Below are 24580 nucleotides of genomic sequence, written 5' to 3'. Positions count from 1 at the left end.
CTTAATTGTTGTTGATTTGACTGTTATAATAAATCAGAGATAAAACTAGGGTTTAGAAGTCAAACCCTAAGCCCAAGGCCTTGATGATTATTTTCCAAAATTTACAAAAAATTCTCCAATGTACTTGATACCTGAAAACACAATATTTGAGCCAAAATTGCTACAAATCAATTTGTTTGAGATAAAATGATAATCTTTTGAAGAAACCCTTGTTTGCAATGAGATCTAGCCCTTTTAGGGCTTATGGCCTTTTTAATTCTTGCAAAATATATCCCAAACACTAGCCTTTTAGGTTGGGTAAGAGCTAGGGCCTTCAAAAAATGGGTTTTTCCCCCATTTGAAAATAAGAAACCCGCAAAAATAGCATGAAAACCCTAGATGTCTAGGGTTTCTGAGGTCTCAAATTCCATTTTCTTCCTCAATCCTAAAAGAAATTTAGAATAGAAACCCAAATAACCAATATAAAAAATTAAAATTTCAAAACCCTAAAACCCCAAATACTATACAAAAATTCAAAACCCCAAATATATACAAAAATACTAAAAATCCTCAAAACCCAAGTTAGAAAAAATAATTTACAAATTAGATTTACAAAATTACTCACAAGATTTAGGAATATACAAGGGTTTTAAAAAATTTTAAATTTTTGAGAAAAAAATTTGTATGGAGTTTTTTTCTTTGAGCAATGGCTAAAAATACTTTAGAAACCCCATTGTATACTATAGCCTTAGCTAAGATTTAGTTCACCATATAAATATTTGGAATCCAAGCAATAATGATTCTTGCCCAAGTTTGTGAACTTGGAGGCCAAAGACTGAAGTACCTGCAAGCACTATGAATTTATCTCAAAATAATTTGTTAGATCACATGGGGAATCAAACCACCTAAGATTAGCCCAAAACTATCAATAGTATGGTTTTATCTCCATTTAATGAAAAAGCAAATCTTATCAATATTCAACACAACATAGAGATGCCCGTAGTCAGTACATACCACAAATCAATAAGAAAAAACACCTTGAATTGCACCCCAAAGTCTTTATTGTGATTGAAAAAATAGTTCCCAGTGGGACAATAGTTACAAAGATGCTTTAACAAAAAATTTCTAGCCAGAGATCAAGATGACTAGACAATCAACTGATTCTCTAATTTATAGATAAATCCGCCAAATGGAAAAATAACATCTAGTTTCTTTGATCTTTATCAAAATAATCTTGGTCGTTGATAAACACTCCAAGATCTTTTAATCTTGGCACTTGATTTTTTATTTTGAAGAATTTTCGAATTTATCATTTAATTCCAATTTTATTAGCTCAAAATTAATTATTTTTAGCTAATTTCCTAAAAAAATTGACTTTGACTTAACCACCAAGGTCCAAGGATCCAAATTTTCTTGAAACAATATTCCCTTGGTGGTGGACCTTTAAAAATTGACTCTTTTAAGACCCATGAGTTCTTCCATTTGGAGAATTTATTTTCCTAAGACAATTTAATTTGACTCTAATTGGTTAATTTTTTGGCTTAGGATTTAATTTTATTTTTCCAGAAAATTTATTTAATTTACACGAGAGGATTTAATTTTTTTTTCCAACCCTCTAATACATAAAAATTTTCATTTACACGACTCAAAGAGGGAATACACATTTGACTTAGACCCTCAAGGCACATAACTCATCTGTGACACAATATGATCTAGTAAACCATATGGTTTGTATAAAATAATTAAGCCAACTAGCTTAAATTATTCCTAAGCCAGTTTTACATCAGGCTCGACTAAAACACTAGGACTCACCTAATAATTCGACAATAAATTTCACCCTAGCTTTGGAGTTCAAGCTGGAGGGGAAAAACTCTGATTACTCATGTCTCGAAACACAGGTAATCAACAAGGTTAAAAAACCTCCTCGAATGGAATTCATCATCAAACTATAAGCTTATCTAGGTTGTTGCATAGACTCAAGGTTTTACTAAGATCATTTACAATATATAACTTGCAGAATGGGATGACCATGACACATGGACTGTTGGTATGTGATCCCATCCTTGTTGAAAAAGTTGGCACCTCCGCTTCCCTAGAACTTTTTTGAAGGTTTAGCATTGTTGCTATGTCGGATATGATTCTAGAAAGTTATAGGAAGTTCTAGGCAATGTGACAATTTGAGTGCAACATGTTCTAGCCATGAAATTCGGTGGAGAGGCTAGAATACATGAGATCTCCAAAACCCAGAAATCATTTATGGAAATTCCACCTAGAAGTGTCTCAATTAGATTATTAATCGCTTTTTAAATATTTTCTAAGTTTAAACTTAGGGAATATGGTTAATTAATCAATATTAATTGAGATAAGGTGAGAATCATCTAGAAACTCACATGGATTGATCCAAAGATTATCCTAGCCATTGATTAAGATTTAATCTTGGACATTGGTGCTCCAACATTGGATTATCAGAGGAGGTCAATTTGGTAATGGAGAATACACTAGTACAGATACTCAGTTGCCTAGGAAGTTCGATTTTCTCAGTAGCAGTAACTCAGCAGAGAAGGTAGAGCTAGAGGGTGAGTAGCTAGTGGAAGAGGAGGGTAGCAACATTCCGGGAAGAAGGTTTCCAATCCCCAGAAGAGGCAAAGGAAGGAAAACTAAAATTCTCACAGGGTCAACGTAAGCTATGTGCAGAGGGTGACATAGGAGGCTTAGCGCAGAGGCTAGGGAGGTAATTGTGGAGGTCAAAATTAGCTGTGGGGTGAGAGAAAATTCTCATACTAATTTTACTAGCGTTTTCCTCAGATTAGATTGCTAGTTGAGCATCTAAGTTATTGTATCCAGATTTGTTGCTGGAAAATAATAACAAAAACCCTCATCTATTGCACTAGTTTTCCCGCATTGGGTTTTTCTAGGGATAATTGTCCAAAAATAATTGTGTTAAAATTCTTGTGTGTGTGCTAGAATTCTTCAGTTTTCAGTGTCTTATTTTTCCGCAGTATTTTTATGGTGAAAATTGTAGTTGTGATTTTATTCGTTGTTTGTTGTAGCAAATAAACTGCATAATTAAATTAACAATTAGAAGAATAATTTCCAGTTGCTGCAATACCAAATAAAAATTTCACATACCTATTCGTTATAGACCCTCAAAATAATTACCCAATTCTGCGACACAATATGATCTAGTAGACCAAGTAATCAGTAATAAAATAGTTTAGCCAAATAGCTTAAATTATTCCCAAAGAACCTTTACAATAGATTTGACTAAAAACACTAGGACTCACATAAGGCCTTGTCAATGAATTCCACCCCAGCTTTGGGGTTTAAGCTAGAGGGAAAAACTCTGTCGATTATCCGTGTTTAAAAACACACATAATGTGGTGAGACGAAAAACCTCCTAGGATGAAATTCGTCGCCAAAATCAGAGGCTTTGTTAAATTATGGTATGTTCTATGCTTAAGAGAAATTTACTTCAGATTTTCTTATTATCCCAATATCAATTTCCAGAATTGCAATCACATCAACATGATAGTAAAATGCAGATAGAACATAAATGTAAACATTAGAAGACAAGCCAAGACAAGGGACACAAGATGTGGCACCAGCCAGGGACAAACCCCAATGCGGGGAAACCCTTCATCAATTCTTCTTATATTCTTCAATAATTTAGCAAAGAGAGAGAGAGAGACAGTACAATTACACAATTCTGTAATTTTATGATAGAAGCAATAAAACCCTAACCAGCAAAGTCAAAGCTGGTCAAATAGGTCAGAAATGACCTCAAGTCAACCTCAGTCAACTCAGCCTCCAACAACGATGATAGGCAGCCCAAAACAGTCCAAGAATGATGGTCAAACAACAGTCAACGCAGGTTAGGTCTGCGGTCAACCCTCAACAGTGAACGCTGGTCAAATGTATGGTCAAAACAAGTCAACGCTTGCTCTCCAGAACTGTGTCTTGCTTGTAAGAGGCTTCCCACACTAATCTGCAGTCAAAGATACCCTCACGTTGGTCAACAATGTTGAAACAGTCCTCCTGCACCTCGGTCAACCCAAGTCAGCGCTACCCTAGTTCAGATCCGCGTCCTCTACGGAAAATTTTAAGAACCACCCTAAATTTATATGTATAATAAACAGGGGAATCCCCATGATACATAGGAAAAATGGGAGGCGATTTTATCAATAATATAATATGTATATATAATTTTTTTGGCGAATCTCTCACTAGATTATATTATCTTGTAAAGTCATGGCGAATCTTTCACTGAATTATAAAATCTTGTAAGACCTTGGAAAATCTTTCACTGAATAATAAAACATTGTGAAGTCTTGGTGAATGTTTTGTTAAAGTATGAAACCATATATGATAATAGGAAAACATATTCATTAAACTGTAATATACTAACATACATGTTTGGAAAAAAAAACATAATTTTCTCTTCCTACAAACAATGTTGCAAGTTTCAGTGGGCGTGTTTGTCAAGGTTCTTGCTGTACACTCTTTCATATCCTTCTATTCGTTTTGATAATATTCCACAACAAAGTTCTTGTAGGTGTTGATCTTGACCACCGATTTTGTCAAGGTAGGAGAGATTAATCTTTTCTCTACCACTTTTGTCAAGCTATCAAATTTCTTTCTTATTCCATAGACTCCAACTGCGAGATAAAAAAAAACACATCAAGTTTGTTTACCCCAACACGCCAACAAGTAGCAAGCCCCAACTATATAAAATAAGAAAGTAATAAGTATCCCAAAGGCATGAAGGGGATCTAATGGAAAGAAGTGACCGTTGTCAGAAGCCTTCCAATCAATTTATAGATATATAAATGTAGATTTATTATTATTTTAATTGGAAATATTCAATTAAATAATAATTACGTCTCTCCTAATCTAAATTGCTTATTAGTTATTAGCATAATTCACTACCTTCATAAGTCTTGCATTTTTCAACAGCATTGTAACATGTGGATTAATTTCCTTTTTGGTGCACAATCTCCGGCTTTTAGGACAATATGATGCAGTGGCCCAACTCCTATAGATCTTTATGACAAACTAAGAATAACAAAGAAGATGAAAGGTTGTATAAACTAGCGTATTTTTCAAACAACTAATCCAACATCAATACCTTAACTTTTTCATGAAGATATCATATTGGGAACGTTTAAAAAATGGTGGGAAACTTGGGTAGCGACTATCTCTCTTCTAAGAGGGTGATGCGGAAAGAGTGATAAGATTTCATTGTTTTGATTTTTTTTTTTTTGTTAAATCAGAAAAACCAATAGTAATGGAGATATTGGTATTTTTTACTAAATTTTGTGAAGTGACTAAATGTAGCTTTAACCATTCACCTTAAGTGTTTTTTACAATATAATTTCCTACGTCTATTTAATATCTTCATTATCATAAAAACCAACCTATATCCATCTTAACTCGACATCTACCACTCTTAGAGGGATGGAATCTATTTATCCCTCTCAGCACTTGGTAGACCCAGAATTAAGATGGATCTAAGCTGATAGAATTTCCCCTTTAAATAGTCAATGCTCAAACGAATACCATGGTATTACCATGGGTCAATACCATGGGTTATCATAAACCTGGAGCTTAAAAACCACTATTAGTAATTTATAAAAATTAATAAATTTTATTTTTTTGAACCAAGTTAAAATTTTTAACTGACATTAAATTACAAGATCTATTTTTACCATTTTCACTCTATGCTAGTTTGCATATCACGATATTTGATCCCTCTCAGTGCTTAGTAGATCTAGAGTAAAGATGGATCTATGCTGGTTTAATTCCCCCATTTAAATAGGCTACATTCCATGTGAATACCATGTGTCAATACCATGTGCCATCTTTATTTTTATTAATACTAATATTAGGGTTAATAATGTTTTTTTGCATGGTATTAATAATAATTTGGCCCATGGTATTTGGCCCATAGTATTTGGCCCATAGGCTTCACCTAAATATAACGCATTTTTTATGTTCATAAATATAAGGTGACTTATGGAGTAAATATAAAAAAATGTTTTATTTATTTACCATACCTCTCGTTTATTTATATTTTTATTAATTTACCATGCCTTTTTTATAAATATGGTATTTGGCCCATAGGATTCACTTAAATAAAAACACTTTTTTGAGCTTTCTTAAATAGAAAGAGGGTTATGGACTAAATATAAAAAGAGGTTTTATTTATTTACCATACCTTTAGTTTATTTATATTTTTATTTATTTACCATACCTCTAGTTTATTTATATTTTTATTTATTTACCATACCTCTAGTTTATTTATATTTTTATTTATTTACCATACCTTTGGAGTAAGTATAAAAAGAGGTTTTATTTATTTACCATACCTCCACTTTATTTATATTTTTATAAAGTAACTTACAGAGTAATTATAAAAAATGTTTTATTTATTTACCATACCTCTTTTATAAATATGATATTTGGCCCATAGGATTCACTTAAATAAAACCTCTTTTTTGGGTTTTATTTATTTACCATACCTCTAGTTTATTTATGTTTTTATTTATTTACCATACCTTTGGAGTAAGTATAAAAGAGGTTTTATTTATTTACCATACCTCCACTTTATTTATATTTTTATTTATTGTGACCAAATACAACCTCCCAAACTAGAAAATGTGTGATTACAAACGAATTTAACATTGCAAAGCAGAAAATCGGGCGATTGTAATGGAATATAGCCTCCCAAACCAGGCGAATCGGGTCAAATGAGTCTTTTCATAGTTTATCCGGCCCTTTTTTTGGGCTAAAATGAAAAAAATATTTTTTTTTAAATAAAAGTTGGGCTAAATATATGAAATGGGTGTTGTATAAAAATTCCGCCCCTCTAAAATGATAAACCCCTCAAATTTCGCCCTTGGGCTAAACTTCGCCCCTAAAATTTACCATGGCGTCCTCCTTCTAGTCAAACGTGTGAGAGAGAGATTCTTCTCTAATGCGTAGGAGAGAGAGAGAGAAGAATGTGTTGAGATGATGGAAATAATGCCACAAGGTTTTCTCTTTTTATATGCCACGTTGAGGATAAACTAGGAGTGTGAAACACTATTTTGCTTGCTGGTCGACCTTGACAAATTGTCAAGAGTACAAATAAATTCATATCTCCATGAATACATGTCGGAACCGGATGATTGTTAGATCAATCCTACACCTCTCGATGAGAGGAATGCAAGAAAAACATCAGCTGCCATAAATAAGGTGACCCACATGGAGTTTGGCCCTAGTTGCCAATTTTAACACTCCCTCTCAACTAGGGAGAACTCCATCTGCTAATCCATCTATCTGTAGGTACTATCTTTGCCATCAATGCACTGCCCTGCACTGCTCTGCTGAACTATGAAGAAGACAAAGTGATGGAGAATGTATCATACCATCCTCTACTGACCCGAAGTCAGTCCCAGATAAAAGAGTGTCTAATAGCACTCTTACTGACCCAAAGTTAGTCCCAATGAAGAGAGTGTCATACCACTCTTACTAATCCAAAATTAGTTTCAAATAAAGAGAGTGTCTCATACAACTCTTACTGACCCGAAGTTAGTTCCAAAAGAGAGTGAGTTATATCACTCTTACTAACCCGAAGTTAGTTCCAATTGATCCTAGGTCAATATCATCCTAGCATAGGGAGTACGGTAGTTACACGATGCGTCCATCAGTACTACTATGGTCCCTATCCTCATTTCCCTATCGATTGGCCAGATGAGAGGTATTTCCCATGAGTCCTAGACTGTATGGGTAAGATGTCTAGGCAGGAGAAGGATGAACCACTCTTCTTGCCTACATGTCGCCACGGGGTATCACAAGGGAAGGCTGAACCATTCACCTTGTACATAGCAAATCACTAGGGGAAGGATGAACCACTCACCCTATGGTTGCTCATCGTCCCAAGAAGTACCCCAAGCCCCCTGGAGCTCCCAGAGCTCAATATATGTATCATACAGGACCCTCATAAGAGGATCTCTCCACGACTCCTAGTCGTTCTCGGAAAGTCAAGAATTTGACTTTTCCCAGGGGCTTCGTCAAAATGTTGACGACTTGCTCATCAGTCCCAATATGATGGAGCCTTATTGCTCCTCGTTGTACCGTATCTCGGATAAATTGGTACTTGATATCGATGTGCTTAGAGCGATAATGAAATACAAGATTCTCTGATAAACGAACCCCACTCTGGTTGTCGCAGAGGATCACGATAGTATCTAGCATATGGCCAAACGGCTCACTAAAGAGCTTCCGCAACCAGACAGCTTCACAGGAGGCCATACTCGTAGCAATATATTCGGCCTCAGCGATGCTCAACACCACCGACTTCTGCTTCCTGCTCATCCAGGATATCGAAGCAAAACCCAAAGAGAAACAACGCCCGGAAGTGCTCTTTTGGTCCACCACACTGCTTGCCCAATTAGCATTTGAATAACTGTGCAACCTCACATCTCCGACAGTATACCTCAGTCCATGAGTGATTGTGCCACGGAGATATCTCAGAAGATTCTTGGCACCAATCTAATGTGAGTGATGAGGCTCAACCATATATTGGCTCAACGTGTTGACTACAAAACATATATCCGGACAGGAGTTCACCAAGAACATCAATGCTCCTATGAGTTGACGATACTCAGAAGCATTTCCCAATACAAGTCTAGTAGCGCTACCGCATAACTTCTTGAAGTTAAGCTCCATCGGAGTAGTCACGGGCTTGCAGTCCACCATACCAAATCTCTCCAATATCTTCACCACGTATTTTCCTTGAGATAGGAAAATTTCTCCTGGCTTTTGCCAGACCTCCAGCCCTAGGAAATAGTGCATCAGTCCTAGGTCCTTCATCTCAAATTCGGAAGCCAACTCCCTCTTACATTTGTGAATGAGAGGGTCTGCACCTATCAGAAAGAGGTCATCAACATACAACACCAGTATGAGAGGCTTATCATCTTCAACCTTAAAGTAAAGGTTCGGATCGGCTTCACTCCTAGTGAATCCCAACTTCATCAAATAGCTATCGATCCTCTCATACCAAGCTCAGGGTGCTTGCTTCAACCCATAGAGAGCTTTCTTCAACCTGCATACATGAGATTCCCGATTATGAATCTCAAACCCCTCGAGTTGTTCCACATAGACTTCCTCTTTAATCAAACCATGCAAGAACGCGGTCTTGACATCCATCTGATGTAGGTTCCATCCTTGCGAAGCAGCAAGGGCTATGATCAAGCGATTGGTGGTGTATTAGGCAACAGGTGCAAATATCTCATCATAATCTACACCTTCCTTTTGAGAGAAGCCTCGAGCAACAAAGCAAGCCTTGTACTTTTTAGCACTCCCATCAGCTCCATGCTTGATTTTGTAAAGCCATTTGGAGGTGACAACTGTTTTGTCCTAGGGTCTCGGAACCACATCCCAGACATCATTCTTCATGATGGACTCGTATTCTTCATTCGTAGCATCCTTCCATACTTGATGCTTTACAGCTTCTTCGAACAATGTAGGCTCGTTTTGAATGATGGTGCTCATAATGGTCAAGTATCCCCGATACCTGGTTGACTTCTTGCTTTCACTGAAAGTACCTCTGGGTGCAATATGTCTCTCGGCATCTTCAAGAGTCCCCCTAAGCCATGAGGGCCTCTTCCTAGAAGAGGAAGGCTCTTGCGGAGGGGGATCAATAGGATCCATAGGATCTTCAACATCGGGCACCGTTTCATCTTCCTTCTCATCCGACTTCCTGGTGTCAACTTCTTTATCTTTCCTTAGAATGGGAAGATTGTCAGCCTTGCTAAGAGCCATATCTTCGTCAAAAGTGACATCATGACTTATCTCGACTTCCCTTTGACCAACCAAAGAATCTATAGCCCTTAGAATTTTTGCTATAGCCCACAAAGATTCCCTTCTTTCCAGATGCACCCAATTTGCTTCTTTTCTCTTTCAGCACATGAAAATATATGGGGCTTCCAAAAATTCTTAAATGAGAGACATTAGGGTTCTTACCAGTGAACATTTCTTCAGGAGTATTGGAATCCAATGCTTGACGAGGGCATCGGTTTTGAACATATACGACGGTATTCATAGCTTCGGCCCATAGAAACTTCGGAAGCCTTTGATCATGGAGCATTACACGAACAACTTCCGCAATTGTACAATTCTTTCTTTCAGCCACACCATTATGCTCAAGAGTGTATGGTGTTGTGGTCTCCCTCTTAATGCCATCTTCTTTGCAAAAGTCATGGAACTCATTGGATTCATACTCGGTCCCATTATCAGTCCTTAAAATCTTGATCCTCTTCTCGGTTTGATTCTTGATCAAGGCTTTGAAGTGACGGAACTAGGTGGACACTTCATCCTTCTTTTTCAAGAAGTATATCCAAGTCTTGCGAGAATAATCATCTGTAAAAGTGAGATAATATAGATATCCTCCCAAAGAGTTCACGGGCATCATACCAGATATGTCGGAGTGAACCAACTGCAAAATGTCGGAGGTCTTGCTATGGCTTGAGGGGAATGGTCCCCTTTTGAGCTTTCCTTCGGCACATCCCAGACATACACCTTCATGCTCTACTTTGAACTCGGGCATCCCTGTCACCATCTGTCTCACATCGGGTAGAGCCTTATAATGAAGGTGGGCAAACCTCCAGTGCCATAGTTCAGACTGTAGAGATGTGTCACAAGACATGACTCCCAACGGACTTCCTCCAACTTGATATAAAGAGTCAACCCGGAACCCAAGAGTGAAAACATCTTTAAAATTATTTTTCGAAACATGTACCTTGCCATTGATGAATGCCACCTTGTAGCCTTTGTCTTCCATTTCCGAAATGGACACCAGTTTCTTCTTGAGATCAGGTACATATAAGACTTCTTGCAAATGGATCGTGTTACCCTGATTTAAATGAAGAGTAACATTCCGTACACCCTTTACGGGATAGGTAGAATTGTCTCCAAGAATAATCTCCAAGTTTGTCTCCTTCTTTATCAGATTAGAGAGAGCTTCCTTGTAACTATTGAAGTGCCTTGAGGCACCACTATCAATAAGCCAATTGCCCAACAAGTCTGGAGAAGAGGTAGTGGAAAGGGTCGATATCAGATAATACTCATCTTGCTTATGTTAACAACATTTGATTCATACCTGGAGTTCCTTGCTTTCTTGGAGGGTTGACCACCTCCTTGATTTCTCGCATTCCTCTTTCCTTTGCCATTAGACCTGCCATTCCTTTGATTGTTGTTGGAGTTGCCCCCTGAGTGATTTTGATCATCATCATGTGATGTGTCCTTTCTATTTGGACACTCCCTCGCATAGTGGCCAAATTTATTGCAAATGAAGCATCTTCCCTTCCTTCCACCCTTCGATCCGGGCTTTCCTTTGAAATGACCTTTAGGCCCAGAATTATTTCTCCTTTTGGCATGAGAGGAGAAAGCAATGGGGTTGCCTTTGCTTGAAGGCATTTCTTGCTCCACCATCCTTGTCTCTTCTTGAATGCATCTCAGTATCAATTCTTCAAATCCCGGAATTCGATCATTGTTGAGAAGAGTGGTTCTAAATATATACCATTTGGATGGGAGCCCTCCAAGGGTAGCGATAGTGAGTTCCCTATCAGGAATGACTTCTCCGATCGATAGAACATCATTCTTGATCTCAGTGATCCTTAAGAAGTAGGATTGCATATCCTCGTCCTTGCCCTTCTTAATATCCTTCAGCTTATTTTTGAGGAACAAAACTTGATTTGCATCACTAACTTTAAATAAGCTTACCAGTCTGTTGTAGATCTCCTTGGAGGTGTTCAACTCGGAAATGTAGGCCACCAGACGCTTGTCAATTGAGTCTCAGATAATCTTCTTCACTTTGACTTCACCCTTAGTGTACTTGTTCTTTGTAGCAGCCGATGCATTTGATGGAGGCTCTGGAATTTTACCCCTCACATAGTCCAACACTTCTTGCTCTTCCAATGTCAAATCAAGAGACATCTTCCATCCGTGATAGTCAGACTTCTCACAGAGCTTGTCTTCGACCGGGAAGTGAGATGAGGAACCCATGAAGCCTTTTGACCTTTCCAACTGTCTTCAATGATTGCTCTTTCACTCTTGGTTGGGCTTTGTCTTCACGTCACCTCTGATACCATGTTAAATTATGGTATGTTCTATGCTTAAGAAGAAATTTCAGAAAATCTTATAATACTGTTATATGTTGGTCATAATAGGGATGTTGGCTAGCTAGTTGTTCAAAGAGGAGAATTTTTTTCTCCTAGGGGTTACCCACTTTTTGGTGAGAAACAATTCCAATTCTTGATGTTCTTCCTCTTCATAGTCTATGCAGAATAATTTCTTCTCACTGCATATATGCCCCTTACTGTACTTGTCACAATTGAAACATAGTCCTTTTTCTCTTCTTTCATCCATTTGTTGAGGTGTCAATGTTTTTGGTTGAGTGAGGTTAGGAAGTGTAGCATGATGTTCTATATAGTTGTTAGTGACCACTCTTCTAGTAGCCATATTTTTACTTTCAACTTTCCTTGCTAGATTGGAAGCTTGCTCTAGGGATTTATGTTCAAACAAACACAGTTCATGTTGGATAATTTCGATTGTTACCATAAAGAGGTCTAACTAATTGTCCTCTAAAATGTTCTTTACTTTGAGAGTCCACTTTTGTAATTATTGAATGTGCTCCTTAATTTGTCGAAGATCTACCACTTGATTGAAGAATGTATTTCCCTTAATATCCCCATAATGTGCTATCGATTCCTCCGTAAAAATGGACCAAGATACAATAGAATCTTTTTTCTTTTCATAGAGCCATTGATAATTTGATAAAATACAAATTGATCTTGTTCTAAATACGTGGATGCAATATTTACCTTTTGTAAGGTTGTTTGCTCCATTTGGAATATCCATTTTATAGGATCATTACCATCAAACTTCGTAATATTGCTAATTCGAATGAAATAGTTCCTTGGTGTTGACTTGAAGCCTTGATGATGTGGATCTTGGATTGAAAAATCATGATTATGGTTACGTGATTGAATATTTGTGCTCTCCAATTGAGATAAGATACTTCTCATAAGTGATTGAGTTTCAACACAATTGTTCCCTTTATTTCATGATTTCCTAGGAGCTCCATATATTTTTTAGGAATCCTTCCCAAGAGAAGTTTTAACTTTTTCCATGGAATTCATGCATTTTTTGTATTTCTTCCTTGTTTTCTTATATTTTTTTGTTCCTTGTGTGCCCACTGACTTTCCAACTTGCATACTCAGTATTGGACATCTTCTAATTCTTCACGAGTCATGGATGAGCTTTCTAGAGGTTTAAGTGGTGAAGTAACTTTTAAAGCACCCTCAAGGGCCATGAGAGTAAATAACAATGCTCCTCCTTTTCCCCTTTGTCACAATTTTTGAATCACCAAAAATAAATCTTCTAATTACAAGTTATGTCAATTGTAAGTTACATACCTTTCAAGACCCTAATTTGTAGACTATCCAAATGGTTGATCTTTTTCCTTATGTCTTTGAAATTTGAGCTGTTTTGATAAGAAATTATGGCCTGTAGTACTCTGATATGTATTCTTTGCAATTCCATAGGTATAACCAAAATTTGATGTGCCAAGGAAATTTATGGTAATTTTCATAAAACATGTTGATTTTCGGCCTCAGTGCAAGAGCAAACTTGTATAGTGTGCCATGTATTCAATTTTTTAAATATGATTTTAAAATTTTTGCTTGAGGTAACCTAGTAGGTCTCCTCGGATTCCTGAAAAGTTTAGAGTCCAAAAGTTCTCTAAGAGAAAGTTACAACAAAAATTCCAAGATCACTTGTTTGTGCATTGGAGGGCCTTTTAGAGGCTAGATATTGCACCAACATCCCTTCTTCCCCTTTATTATGGAGAAGGGTCATGTATGAAGGCTCATGCCCATTGATCTTTGTACATGTTGGAAAATCAAGAGGCTTGTAGGTTAGTTCAGATTTTTCTTATTGTAGTAATTGCTTGAGAAATTAGTTTGCTTCTTTATTAATTTTTATATTGATTCTTTCATCAAACATTTACCATAACATGAACATGAAGATCATAGAAAGAAAAGAACACATGATACAAGCTCTAAGCCAAGGCAAAACCCCTCCAAGGGGGAAACCCAGAAACCTATCTTCTTATGAAATCAGATCAAATGAGATATCCAAGACACATAACCACAAAAATTTCCACCTCTAAATGCCAAGTCAAACCTTCCTCCTTTCTAGCAGATCCATCAGCAAGAGAACAACAAGAAGTGATGTACCAAAGCAAATCTTCCACAAACTCTAGCTCAAGAAGGTATCTTCTCTTTTAGACTTGAGCCCTCCACTTCTTCTCTGCCCTCTCTGCGATATTTCAGACCACAATCCATTAAGTATGTGTGTCCAAATGAGCTCCATCTTCTCTCTATTTATATAGTTTAGAGGGGTGCGGATAGACATGTCCATTGGGGCAAGCCCGACTTGACATATAGGCCAACTTCGCACCTAGAGGGGACTCTAACCCAAAATTACATATTTAGAATTCCTTTTCTTTTTTCTTTACAATAGGTCCAAATAGGACTTTGACTCTTTTGACTCAAAAACCTAGAAGCATGAAGAACATGCTTGTTTAGAAAAATAATAATATTTTTTCTTTTTCTTTTCTTTTGCTTTTTACATAAAATACATAATGGTACAGATTATGAAGACCAAAGCTAGTTACATTCTCCAACCCATGTGGCATGATTGTTGTTGTTCTATATATTTTTAAATTAATTAATCGTTAAAGAGGCTCCTTTTCCCCTCCATAGGATAATTTAGGGGATTTTTGTCTAGAAAGCTATTATTTTAATATGAGGGAAGTTGAGCACCTCTCCAATAAATAGAGGTGCACATCAGTTCATTTTGGCATGGTTGAAGTTGGGGAAGAAATCCCTTAGGAGTTCTGAAATTTCTGTTATTTTTGTCTCTTATAGCTTGGTTATGAATGGATAATTAAGTTACTTTTCTTGGCTAGAATTGTTATGTGATGTTGTTGTTTTCATGAATGTTTATGGTGGATTTGGGTTGATGCATGGTGAATTAAGTTAATTTATTTGCTTCATCTTGGTTTTATGTGTTCTGGAATAAATGTTCATGTTCTAAGTTAGTTTATTTGGTATTTTCTTCATAGCCCTTGTTGAGCTAAAGCCTTCTTCCAAGTATTTGAGGAATATATATAGTTGTTTTCTTTTCCTTAATTATCCAGAAAATTTGAGACTGGATATCAAGCCCTTGGGTAAGTTAGTTTATTTGCACTGACTTTTTTGGATCTAGTTATTGATGAACTATGTCATTGATGTCAACCTAAGCAACAGCCCTGCTTTTAAGGACAAAAATGACAAGGAATTTCTAGTCTCATGGGTCCAAGACCATCATTGTTGGATTCTCCTTGTCTTGTCGATTTTGACGATATGTGGCACGCCACGAGGGCTCTCACGGTTTGAGAGATATCCTTGTTCAAAAATGAAGCCCCAAACAGATGGGTGATGTGGCGAATTTCCTTTTGATTGACTAACTTGTGATGATCAAAGATAGAAAAGTCAAAACTAATATTTGGCTTCCAAGATTAATTTTTGGGCTCCAAAAGCAAGTCAATTTCCAAAAGGGGGATAAATCATTTATTTCAAATTAAGTTAAAAAATTATAAGCTTACAAGTTGGCCTCATTCAAAAGGGATTTTGGCAGTCAATTTCCAAAAGGGGGATAAATCATTTATTTCAAATTAAGTTAAAAAATTATAAGCTTACAAGTTGGCCTCATTCAAAAGGGATTTTGGCTCCATCTAATTTAAAATTTGAATTTTGACTTCCCTCCAAAACCTGAAGTAATAAATAATAACAGTAATAAATAAATAAATAAAATAAAATTCGTATATAATAATCTAAAGGTTAGTAATAAATAAATAATATATATAATAATTTACTATATTTTTTATTATTACATTTATTGGTTTATTAATTTATATTATTAATATGATTTGACTCGGTCATTTTTATTTTATTAATTAATAATTTCTTAATGGGTTATTATAATAAGTAATCTATATATATATATATATATATATATATATATATATATATTTCAATATTAATAAATAATTAAATATTTATAATTAACGGTTAATTTTATAACAACTAGTCATTTGAATGGATTTTAAAAATAAAAATATATTAATTTTATTAATTAAATAACTAATTTCCTAACGGCTAGTTTCTAACAGCTAATTCTGATCCCTGATGCATCCTTGCTATTTATTCATTAGGATCTTTGGATTTTTTCACCTTTGTCCTGAGGATGAACCACATTAGCTGGTTCAAAACGTCGACCAAATAATACTGATGTGATTAATCCGAAAGAAAGCTTACTACATTATGGATCACAAAAGCCTAAGATCTAACCTGTAGTTGGTTGACCCTGTTAGACGTTCCTCAAAAACTATATAAAGGCTCTTATGTTCCTTATCAAGGCAAGAATTATTCTCTGATCGATCTGAAATTGAATCCAGCCTTGAGGGACTTTGAAGATCTGATGAGAAGGCACTTTTGGAAGGGTTTATGGACCTATGAATCTTGTTTTGGTAAGGGTCTCGTTGAGGTCATTTGCAGGTGAAGGATCAATTCCATCCACAAGACTAAAGCAGACAAGGGCTTTATTTCATAGTTTTCGGCTTTGTAGGGAAAACCTTTGAGCACTGTGTAGAAAGTTTCAACTCTCTTCTAAAATAATTTTGAGGTTCGGATTTGCCTAGGGTTATTACAGTACCTGTGGCTTGTTAGTTTTTGTAGCATTAGATGTGTTCTAGCCACGAGATTTGGTGGAGAGGCTAGAATACATGAGATCTCCAAAACCCATAAATCGTTTATGGAAATTCCACCTAGAGATGACTTAATTAGATTATTAGTCGTTTTTTAAATATTTTCTAAGTCTAAACATAGGGAATATGACTAATTAATCAGAATTGATTAAGTTATGGTGTGAATCTTCTAGAAACTCACACGGATCAACTTCTAGTTAATCCTAGCCATAGATTAAGATGTAATCTTGGTCGTTGAAGTCTCAACAGAGGGTTACAAGAAGAAAGCTGATGGGGCTTGGAGAACACACTTTCAAAGTTTGATTTTGCTAAGAAATTGATTTCCAGAGTAGCAATTTTGTGTTGCCGAAAGTGATTCAGTGAGGTTGAAGCAGTGAGAGAGGGGTAGAGATAATGGGGCCGGAGGAAGCTTTTCCAGTTCCGATGCATGCATTGTAGAGAGGCAGTGATTTCTACAGAGAGGTAGCGTAGAGCCCTCTTAGGGAGATTTCCATTTTGCTGGGGAGAAGTCGAGATTCTGAGCCAGAAGCTAGGCAGAGGGTCTGGAGGCAAAGAGTATCAGTTTCCCAGACAACAACTGACGAGACAGTGAGAGGAGTCGCAGTTCCGAGCTTGTGGGATGTAGTAACTGTCTAGGTTGACGCAGTGACTGTGCAAAGGGAGCAAGGAGTAGCTCAATTCGAGCTGAGGTCAGTGTGGGATTGCTTGTGGAGTGAGAAATTTTTCTCACTAGTTATTATTGCAGGTGGGACAAAATTTTTCTTTGTTTGGATTGCTAGTTTTTTCTCTGTCACTACTACATAATATTAAAACGCTCAGTTGCTACACCGGTTTTCCCGAGTTGGTTTTTTCGGGGACTTAGTCCAAAAATAATGGTCTATTGGTCTATTTTGTTTGTGTGCATCTATTTCTTCCAGCGTTTTTTTCTTCTGCGGTATTTGTTTTGTGAAGCTTGCAGTGTATTTGTTTCGATATTTTCCATAGCACACAACAAATAATTTGTTTAATTGAATTAACAAATAAAAGAAATAATATCAGTGGTTGCAATAGGATTCAGGGTTAGCCGAATTTTCACATGGTATCAGAGTGCAGATTGTAAGTCAGAGAGCTCAATAGCAGAAGGGAAGAGGAATTTCTTAGCCCTACATAAGAACCAGTCCGAAACCCTTAGAGGCAATGCAATTTCTTGGCCAGGAGGGTCAATTTCTTGAGGAAAAACCGATTTCTTTGAGAGAGCGACAGAGAAATCAGATTTCTCCAGTTCGAGGATTACCAGAGGAAAAGGAAGAATCTAGTATTTTCCTTGCAGAGCAGATCTCTAGATGGATGCAATATTTTGTAGTAGTTTCTAGTGCATGTTGGAATTTCTAAGTCTAACACATCAAAAATTCTTCCTGCATTATCTAGTTTATTTCACCTACTTGTTTATTCCTTTAACAAGTTATTTAACCATATAAATATTGAAAATAAACACAAATGCAGTCTCAACTCATCAACTGAAAATACCAGACAAACACACAAGGGAAACCATTATTTTTGGACAATCGTCCCCGGAAAAACCCAACTTGGGAAAACTGATGCAGCAGTTCTAAGGGTTTTATTATTAAGCAACTTTCTTGAGTACAACTAGGGTGCCAAACTGGCTCACCCAACAGAGATATCTATCTGGCAATAATACCTCTCTTCGGAATCAGATATTCGGCAAGTCTGCTCCACGAAAAACCTTCCAACGCTCCTTTGAGGCTCTGCGTCAGCCCTCCTGGTCTCTGCGTAGCTCTGAAACCCCCTGCATCAACCCTTTGATGCTCTGCGCTGGCTCTTTGGCCTTTTGCGTCACCCACACAAGCCTTGCTAGCCTTTGTACAGTCTCTCTAGCTCTTTGCATGGCTCCTGCCTGCTCTGCATAGCCTCCTCAATCTCGGCGCTGGCCCTCCAACACTATCTCTGCCTCTCTATTATGCACTCACTACCCCTCGCTACAACTCGGATCACTTGTTCGAATTTTCTCAGCAAACCCTGCTCTAGAAAATTGAACTGACTAATCAATCTTGGTGTGTCTCCAACTGACCCTCAAGCCTCCTCTTATACTTTTTCTGTTGAGTCTTCAATGGCCAAGATTAAATCTCTAATCAACGGCTAAGATTAAATTTGGCTTGATCGATGTCTTTTAGAATATTCTCACCCAGTTTTATATTAATACCCATTAATATTTTAATTTTCCTAAGTTTAGACTTAGGAACTCCATTAAAAATATTAATTATTTTAATATCTCTCTAACCAGGTGGAATTTCCCCAAACCATTTATGGGTCTTGGAGATCTCATGTGCTTTAGCCTCTCCACCAATTTTCATGGCTAGAGCACATCTGATGCTACCCCAAATCAACACTCCCTCTTAGCAAACCTAGTATGGAAACCTACAAGTTGTTTGTCTATTTTTTATTATATTAAGGGCTGTTTGGTGGTGCAAGGCAGGTGATTGAAGTCACTTTCAGGTTGTAGCCTAAAAGCACTTTAGGATGGTAGGGTGGTGCAAGGGCAACTTGGAGCTTGTAAGGTGTTGGAGTGTCCTTCCAATGGGTGCTAGTAAAACAGGGTGTAGGAGCATCCTTTCAGGAGTTGGAGATGTGTGATAAAACTAGAACGTTGGTGCTTCCCTTTCAGTTCAAGTTGATGTATTGTACTCATAAACCATATTACTGAAGTGTTCGGTGGTTTTTCTCCCAAAAGGGTTTCCACCTAAAAATTTTGTGTGCACTGTTCTTTCTATGTATTGAAGTTTCTTTATTGATTAATGCTCCGAAAATTAATAAATACATTGATTCACCCCCTCTCAATATTTCCAACAGTTATCACTGCAATGAAAGCCTAGAATTGTTTGATTCCTTGACTCCATATTCTCCCCCCCCAAAAAAAAATATATATATATATTGACAGACTAGTGCATTGATCTTCTATCTTCCATCGCCCATTTCTTTTAATTTTTAAAACTGTTTTGCTAAGGTTCCTCTCCGCGACCATCCAGTGCTTGATTTTGTGCTTTTGGGGCCTACTAGAGACTCTGTTGGTTGATATTAGTTTTTCGATTGACCCATAGGATCTTTTGAGCCCAGATCTTGGAACTACCAAGCCCTAACAATCCCTCCTCAGGAAGAACCCCCCTTGAGCTAGAAGAGAGCTGGCCAGAAGCAAAAAGAGGGTTGGTGAGGTGACAGTGGCCCCTTTTGAGGTGCAGTGAGTTTTATACTTGAGCTTTCAGAGTTTATCTCAAGAAGTGTGATATTTTGTTGTAACAGGTCCATTTTGTGCTTTTCTGGCATATGTTTTTCCAGCCCATTGCAAATTAATTCTGGTTAATGAATCATGTTTGTAATCAAATCTGGGTTAACCAATTAGGGTTTTTGATGCTGTAGAGTACCTATATATTTTATTGTGAATGGTGAAGCTAAAATAAGGTGGAAAAGAGAGGTGTGGCTCTCAAATTTGCTGGTTTTCTTGGTTAAGGGTTTCCAGGGTAAATATTTGTGTTGTGTGGGTGTGTTATATTGTCATTCATAAGTTCTTAGATTCCGTTTGTTTTGCTTTACTTTCTCAGGTTTATGGGTGTTTTCAAATCACACATCTACAAATTATATCATTAAATTCATTCACTAGTTATTGATGGAACCCTTCCTTAGCCTTTGCAATATTACATTATTAGAGATAGTGAAAACTTATTTCCCATTCCTTTAGGGATATCACTTTTCTCTATTTTCCATAATTATTAATTTGATTAAATATATATAACACGATATATCCAGGCTCTTCTGATTACAAAATTGATAGCATAAATGATATGCCTAGAGAAATGAGGTACTTGATTTATACTCTGATCACATTCTCTGTTTCCTAGAATTAAGACAGATCACTTACATATTATTTTTTGTTCTTGTATTTGAATTTTGGACAGAAAAGTACTCAATTTTATTATGGTCCTAAAGTTGGGTTCATGTTAAAGTAAATAAAGATTTGTCCAAACTGGATCTTTAAAAAGTTATGAAGATGAAGCTTGGTCTAAAATTGTAAATCTTGGGCTTCCACTGTCAAAATGCATTAGAAAAAGCATAAATAGGTTAATGTTGTCCATGGGATGTGGTTAGTGGCTGAAACAGGGTGTCACTGTCACCATGTTAATGACCCAGCTTCAGACCTTGGAAGGTATAAAGCCATGGAAAGTTGGCCAAGTTTGACGTGTTTCATATGTATCATTACTTCAATAAAAAATAGCATAATGCCTCCAATCCTACACTTAACAGAAATTCAAAGGAGAAAGCAAAACATTAGAAAGAAGAAAGGTGAAGATCAATATGTATCAAGATAACCACATATGCACTTACATTCAAATACCTTTAAGCCTGTATAATATATTTTCAATTTTGTTTTATGATTATTAGAGCTACAGTATGAGGTTGGGCGTGATATATTGGTATCACATCATTGCTAGTAAAGGCATTTACTATCGCTAAATGTTAGGAAACGTTCGTCTGGCCAGGGCTGTTATTTGTTGTTTTAGAGAATTGGGTCCCATGGGTCGGTGATGTTTTGAAAAATTTCATGGAAACTCAGTTTCGTCAGCAGTCCTTTTTCTTTCTTTTCAGATTTGCATTTTTTGGTTGAAGTGTTCTGGCAGCATTTACCTTATTATCTCTCTGGATTTCTACCAATTAGTCTTGTGTTTGTAGTATATGCTGGGCTTAAATGAGGAATATTCTATCCACTAATCAGAAGAGAAGATTTCTGATCTATAACACAGGCTCGTATTCTAATTGTGTAAGAATCTTTTAATTTGACTCTATGGTGCTCTTCAATGCCATATGCATGATTAAAACATAAAATATGACAAGCCTTTCTTACTTTATACAGATAATTCAGGGAAACGCTATGTTAGGCCTAGTCTGAAGTTCAAGGCACCATTGGTCCACCACTCTGCTTTGTCTTATTTGTGTCTTCCATTCGTTGTGAGTGTCGGGTTTCATGCTATCCTAACTTAACTTTTCTTTATGTGGTTTTGAGTTTTAGCTTATAATTTTGAAATTTTCTTATGCTACTATCTGGCAGCAATCTTCTTACCTCTATGGTTCTCTTTCCTTGATTAGCCTCAAGGGTTGTAACCTGTCCATTTGTTTTATTTCTGGCCGTTGCTGAATGTCTACTGATTGTTTCCCAGCAATCAAAAGATCAAATTTGAATACCTCATTATTTGTACCTGAAGACCTATTTTTGACAAAAAGAATTCACTTCAAATTTAGTGTTCTCATGTCAAAATAGTAGGCTAACTAGAACACAGTCCTTTGTTTTCTAAGACATATGTCCTGATCATATTTTGATTTCTTGATATATGGATCGTGCAAGTTGGTAGTTGAGTCGTGTTCGTATGTATGGAACCAACTTTAAGATCTTTCTGGATGAAAAGCAGCATTAAGTGACATTTTTTAATTTTCTTTGTTCACCCACCTGTGAAGTAGGAAAAAAATCTTGTTTCTTTACAAGTAGCACAGTTCCATAGTGTACGTTGTCTCGAAAAGCATGAATTTTGTAAATCGGTCTTCTATAGCTACAAGGAAGACTTATTCACAGAAAATCGCTTGGAACTTTATATTAGATGCCACTATAAGGCACTGATAATAATTGTTTTGCTTTTGTTAATGCAGAGATACTGGTGCTTGGATGTGGAAAGCGAACTGAGCTAGTAGACCCAAGCATTAGAAATTTCCTTCGATCCAATGGCATCAAATTGGAAGCTGTTGATTCGGTAACTAATAATTGGTTTCATCCGAACATTTAGCAATATGTGCACTCGAAATTTTCGGAGTTTCTGGAGTTAAAAATTGTACGTCTCATTTATATTTTGATGTTTCTGGCAGTGGCATGCAGCATCGACTTTCAATTTTCTTAACGAAGAGGGTAGAATGGTTGCCGCTGCATTTTTGCCATCAGATGTTTCTCGCTAAAATATGTTGTCTCTTTTCTTCTAGGCAATTTAAAAGTGCTTCTCGAACGAATTGGTGATCTCTATATTGTGTTGGAGTGCTAAGCCTTTTTGGCGTTTACTAGTGACTGCCACTTCTAACATTATCGATATGCTGGTTACAGATGAACTATGCAAAGCATCTTTCAAGAGTAGTGCATTCTTATAATTATCTCGGAGGAAGGTCTCTTTTGATTTAATTTTTTGTTGTTGTTTCCAGCCAAAATGTTGTTATAACATGCATTCAAATTTGGAAGATAGAAGGTTCTGTCGTCTGCGATGTTATTGGATATGCACATTTTCTGATATTATATACTATGGAGCCAGTTGCAATCTGTGCATGCTACGGTTGTAAATTTTCTACAGTATTTTTTTTAATAAACTTGACATATTTCCAATCACAGATGCTTTTTTATCTATGACCACTGGCACAGAGAAACGCTATTTCAGAAACAACATTGAAAATTTGAGGAAATGGGGAATGGCATATAGATATATTTTATATGGAATGACAAAAAAATAAAGGAAGATTAATACAACTCGCAATTAACATATTACGAGAAATCTCCACATACAAGAAGAGAGGAATCTCTGTTTCAAGTTTTCCATACTTCTACATAGTTGCAATAACATTCCAAGCTAGGATATACAATACTGAACGCCCAAAATTGACATTTATAACTAGTGGAGTCCAAAATGATTTCCTTGAAAGGTACAAATTTTAAGGTCTTAGGTGATGATGTTTACGAGTTTCAATTTTCAGAATCTCTTCCCTAGTCTCTGTCTTGTGGGACCCACCACCCACTGACAAGAAAACAAAAATAAAAACTATTTTTTTGGCTGGTAAGTTGCATTTCCATCTTATTTTGGTGGCTGTGTGGCTGTGGTCCAATAGTTTGGTTGGGAGGGTATGTTGCATTTCTATCTTATTCTGGTGGTTTTTTGGTGGCTGTGTGGTTGTGGTCCAATAGTTAGGTGAGAAGGTTAAGAAAAATATTTAAAAAATATTTTGAAATAAGTAAATTGCATTTCATCTTATTCTGATAGCTGTGGTCCAATAATTAAATGGGGAAATTAAAAAAATATTTAAAAAATATTATAAAACGATTCTTTATTAAAAAAACAAACAACAACAAAACCAACCTTGGTGAAACATTTTCTATATATTACCAGGAGTTTCCAGTCTTTGGACCAGAAATGTTTCCTTCAAGCTTGAGGCCAGGCATTTGGTTATTTAGCTTTTATTTGCGGACAAACATGAACAGATTTTATAAATAGCTTGCCTACGTATTTGCATCTTTTATTAATCTAGTGCCTTCTAAATGCTCTGACTCATCGTTCACTTAGAAACTTCTAGATGGAGATTTTGTTCTCTCTGAAGGTTCGCAATTCTACGTTTAAGGGTTAATGTCTTGAAGCTCATGCCTGCAACATCTCGATTAAAAAATGTTATTCTATCATTGTGGTTATAATAAACATAAAGAAATAGTTCTTTAATTTCTATCGCATCTATCGTCTTGCGGAATGAATTTTTAATAATGTAATGATCCATTTTCGATTTATAAGCAAAAGGTATGCATATCATAGTTATATATGCATATATGGCATGCTTTACACTATTGTATTTATTAAATAATTACCAAAGATGTTTAAACTAAGGATAAAGGGATTAAGTACTTAAAATCATTAAGAAGGGAAATATTGCTTAAAATACGATACTCCTAAATATATATATATATATATA

The 24580-nt window shown here is 36.3% G+C and overlaps 1 protein-coding gene across 1 annotated transcript in view; it reads left to right on the top strand.

Annotated features, from left to right (window-relative positions):
• LOC149153433 (uncharacterized) overlaps positions 1 to 23237 on the top strand; it is a 317859-nt gene extending 294622 nt beyond the window's left edge. The window contains exons 5-6 of the mRNA XM_089441125.1: positions 22520 to 22620; positions 22733 to 23237. Of these exons, the coding sequence (XP_089297251.1) occupies positions 22520 to 22620; positions 22733 to 22819 (188 nt within the window). The 3' untranslated portion in view covers positions 22820 to 23237. The remainder of the gene's footprint in view (positions 1 to 22519; positions 22621 to 22732) is intronic.
• Positions 23238 to 24580: the final 1343 nt, after the last annotated feature.

The sequence above is a fragment of the Pinus tabuliformis genome, chromosome 9, assembly GCF_031772625.1.
Source record: "Pinus tabuliformis cultivar Carrire ecotype Pingquan chromosome 9, CPIR1, whole genome shotgun sequence".
Classification (NCBI taxonomy): domain Eukaryota; kingdom Viridiplantae; phylum Streptophyta; class Pinopsida; order Pinales; family Pinaceae; genus Pinus; species Pinus tabuliformis.
The sequence above is the reverse complement of the archived record's forward strand: the minus strand, read 5'-3'. Positions and strand labels throughout refer to the sequence as shown.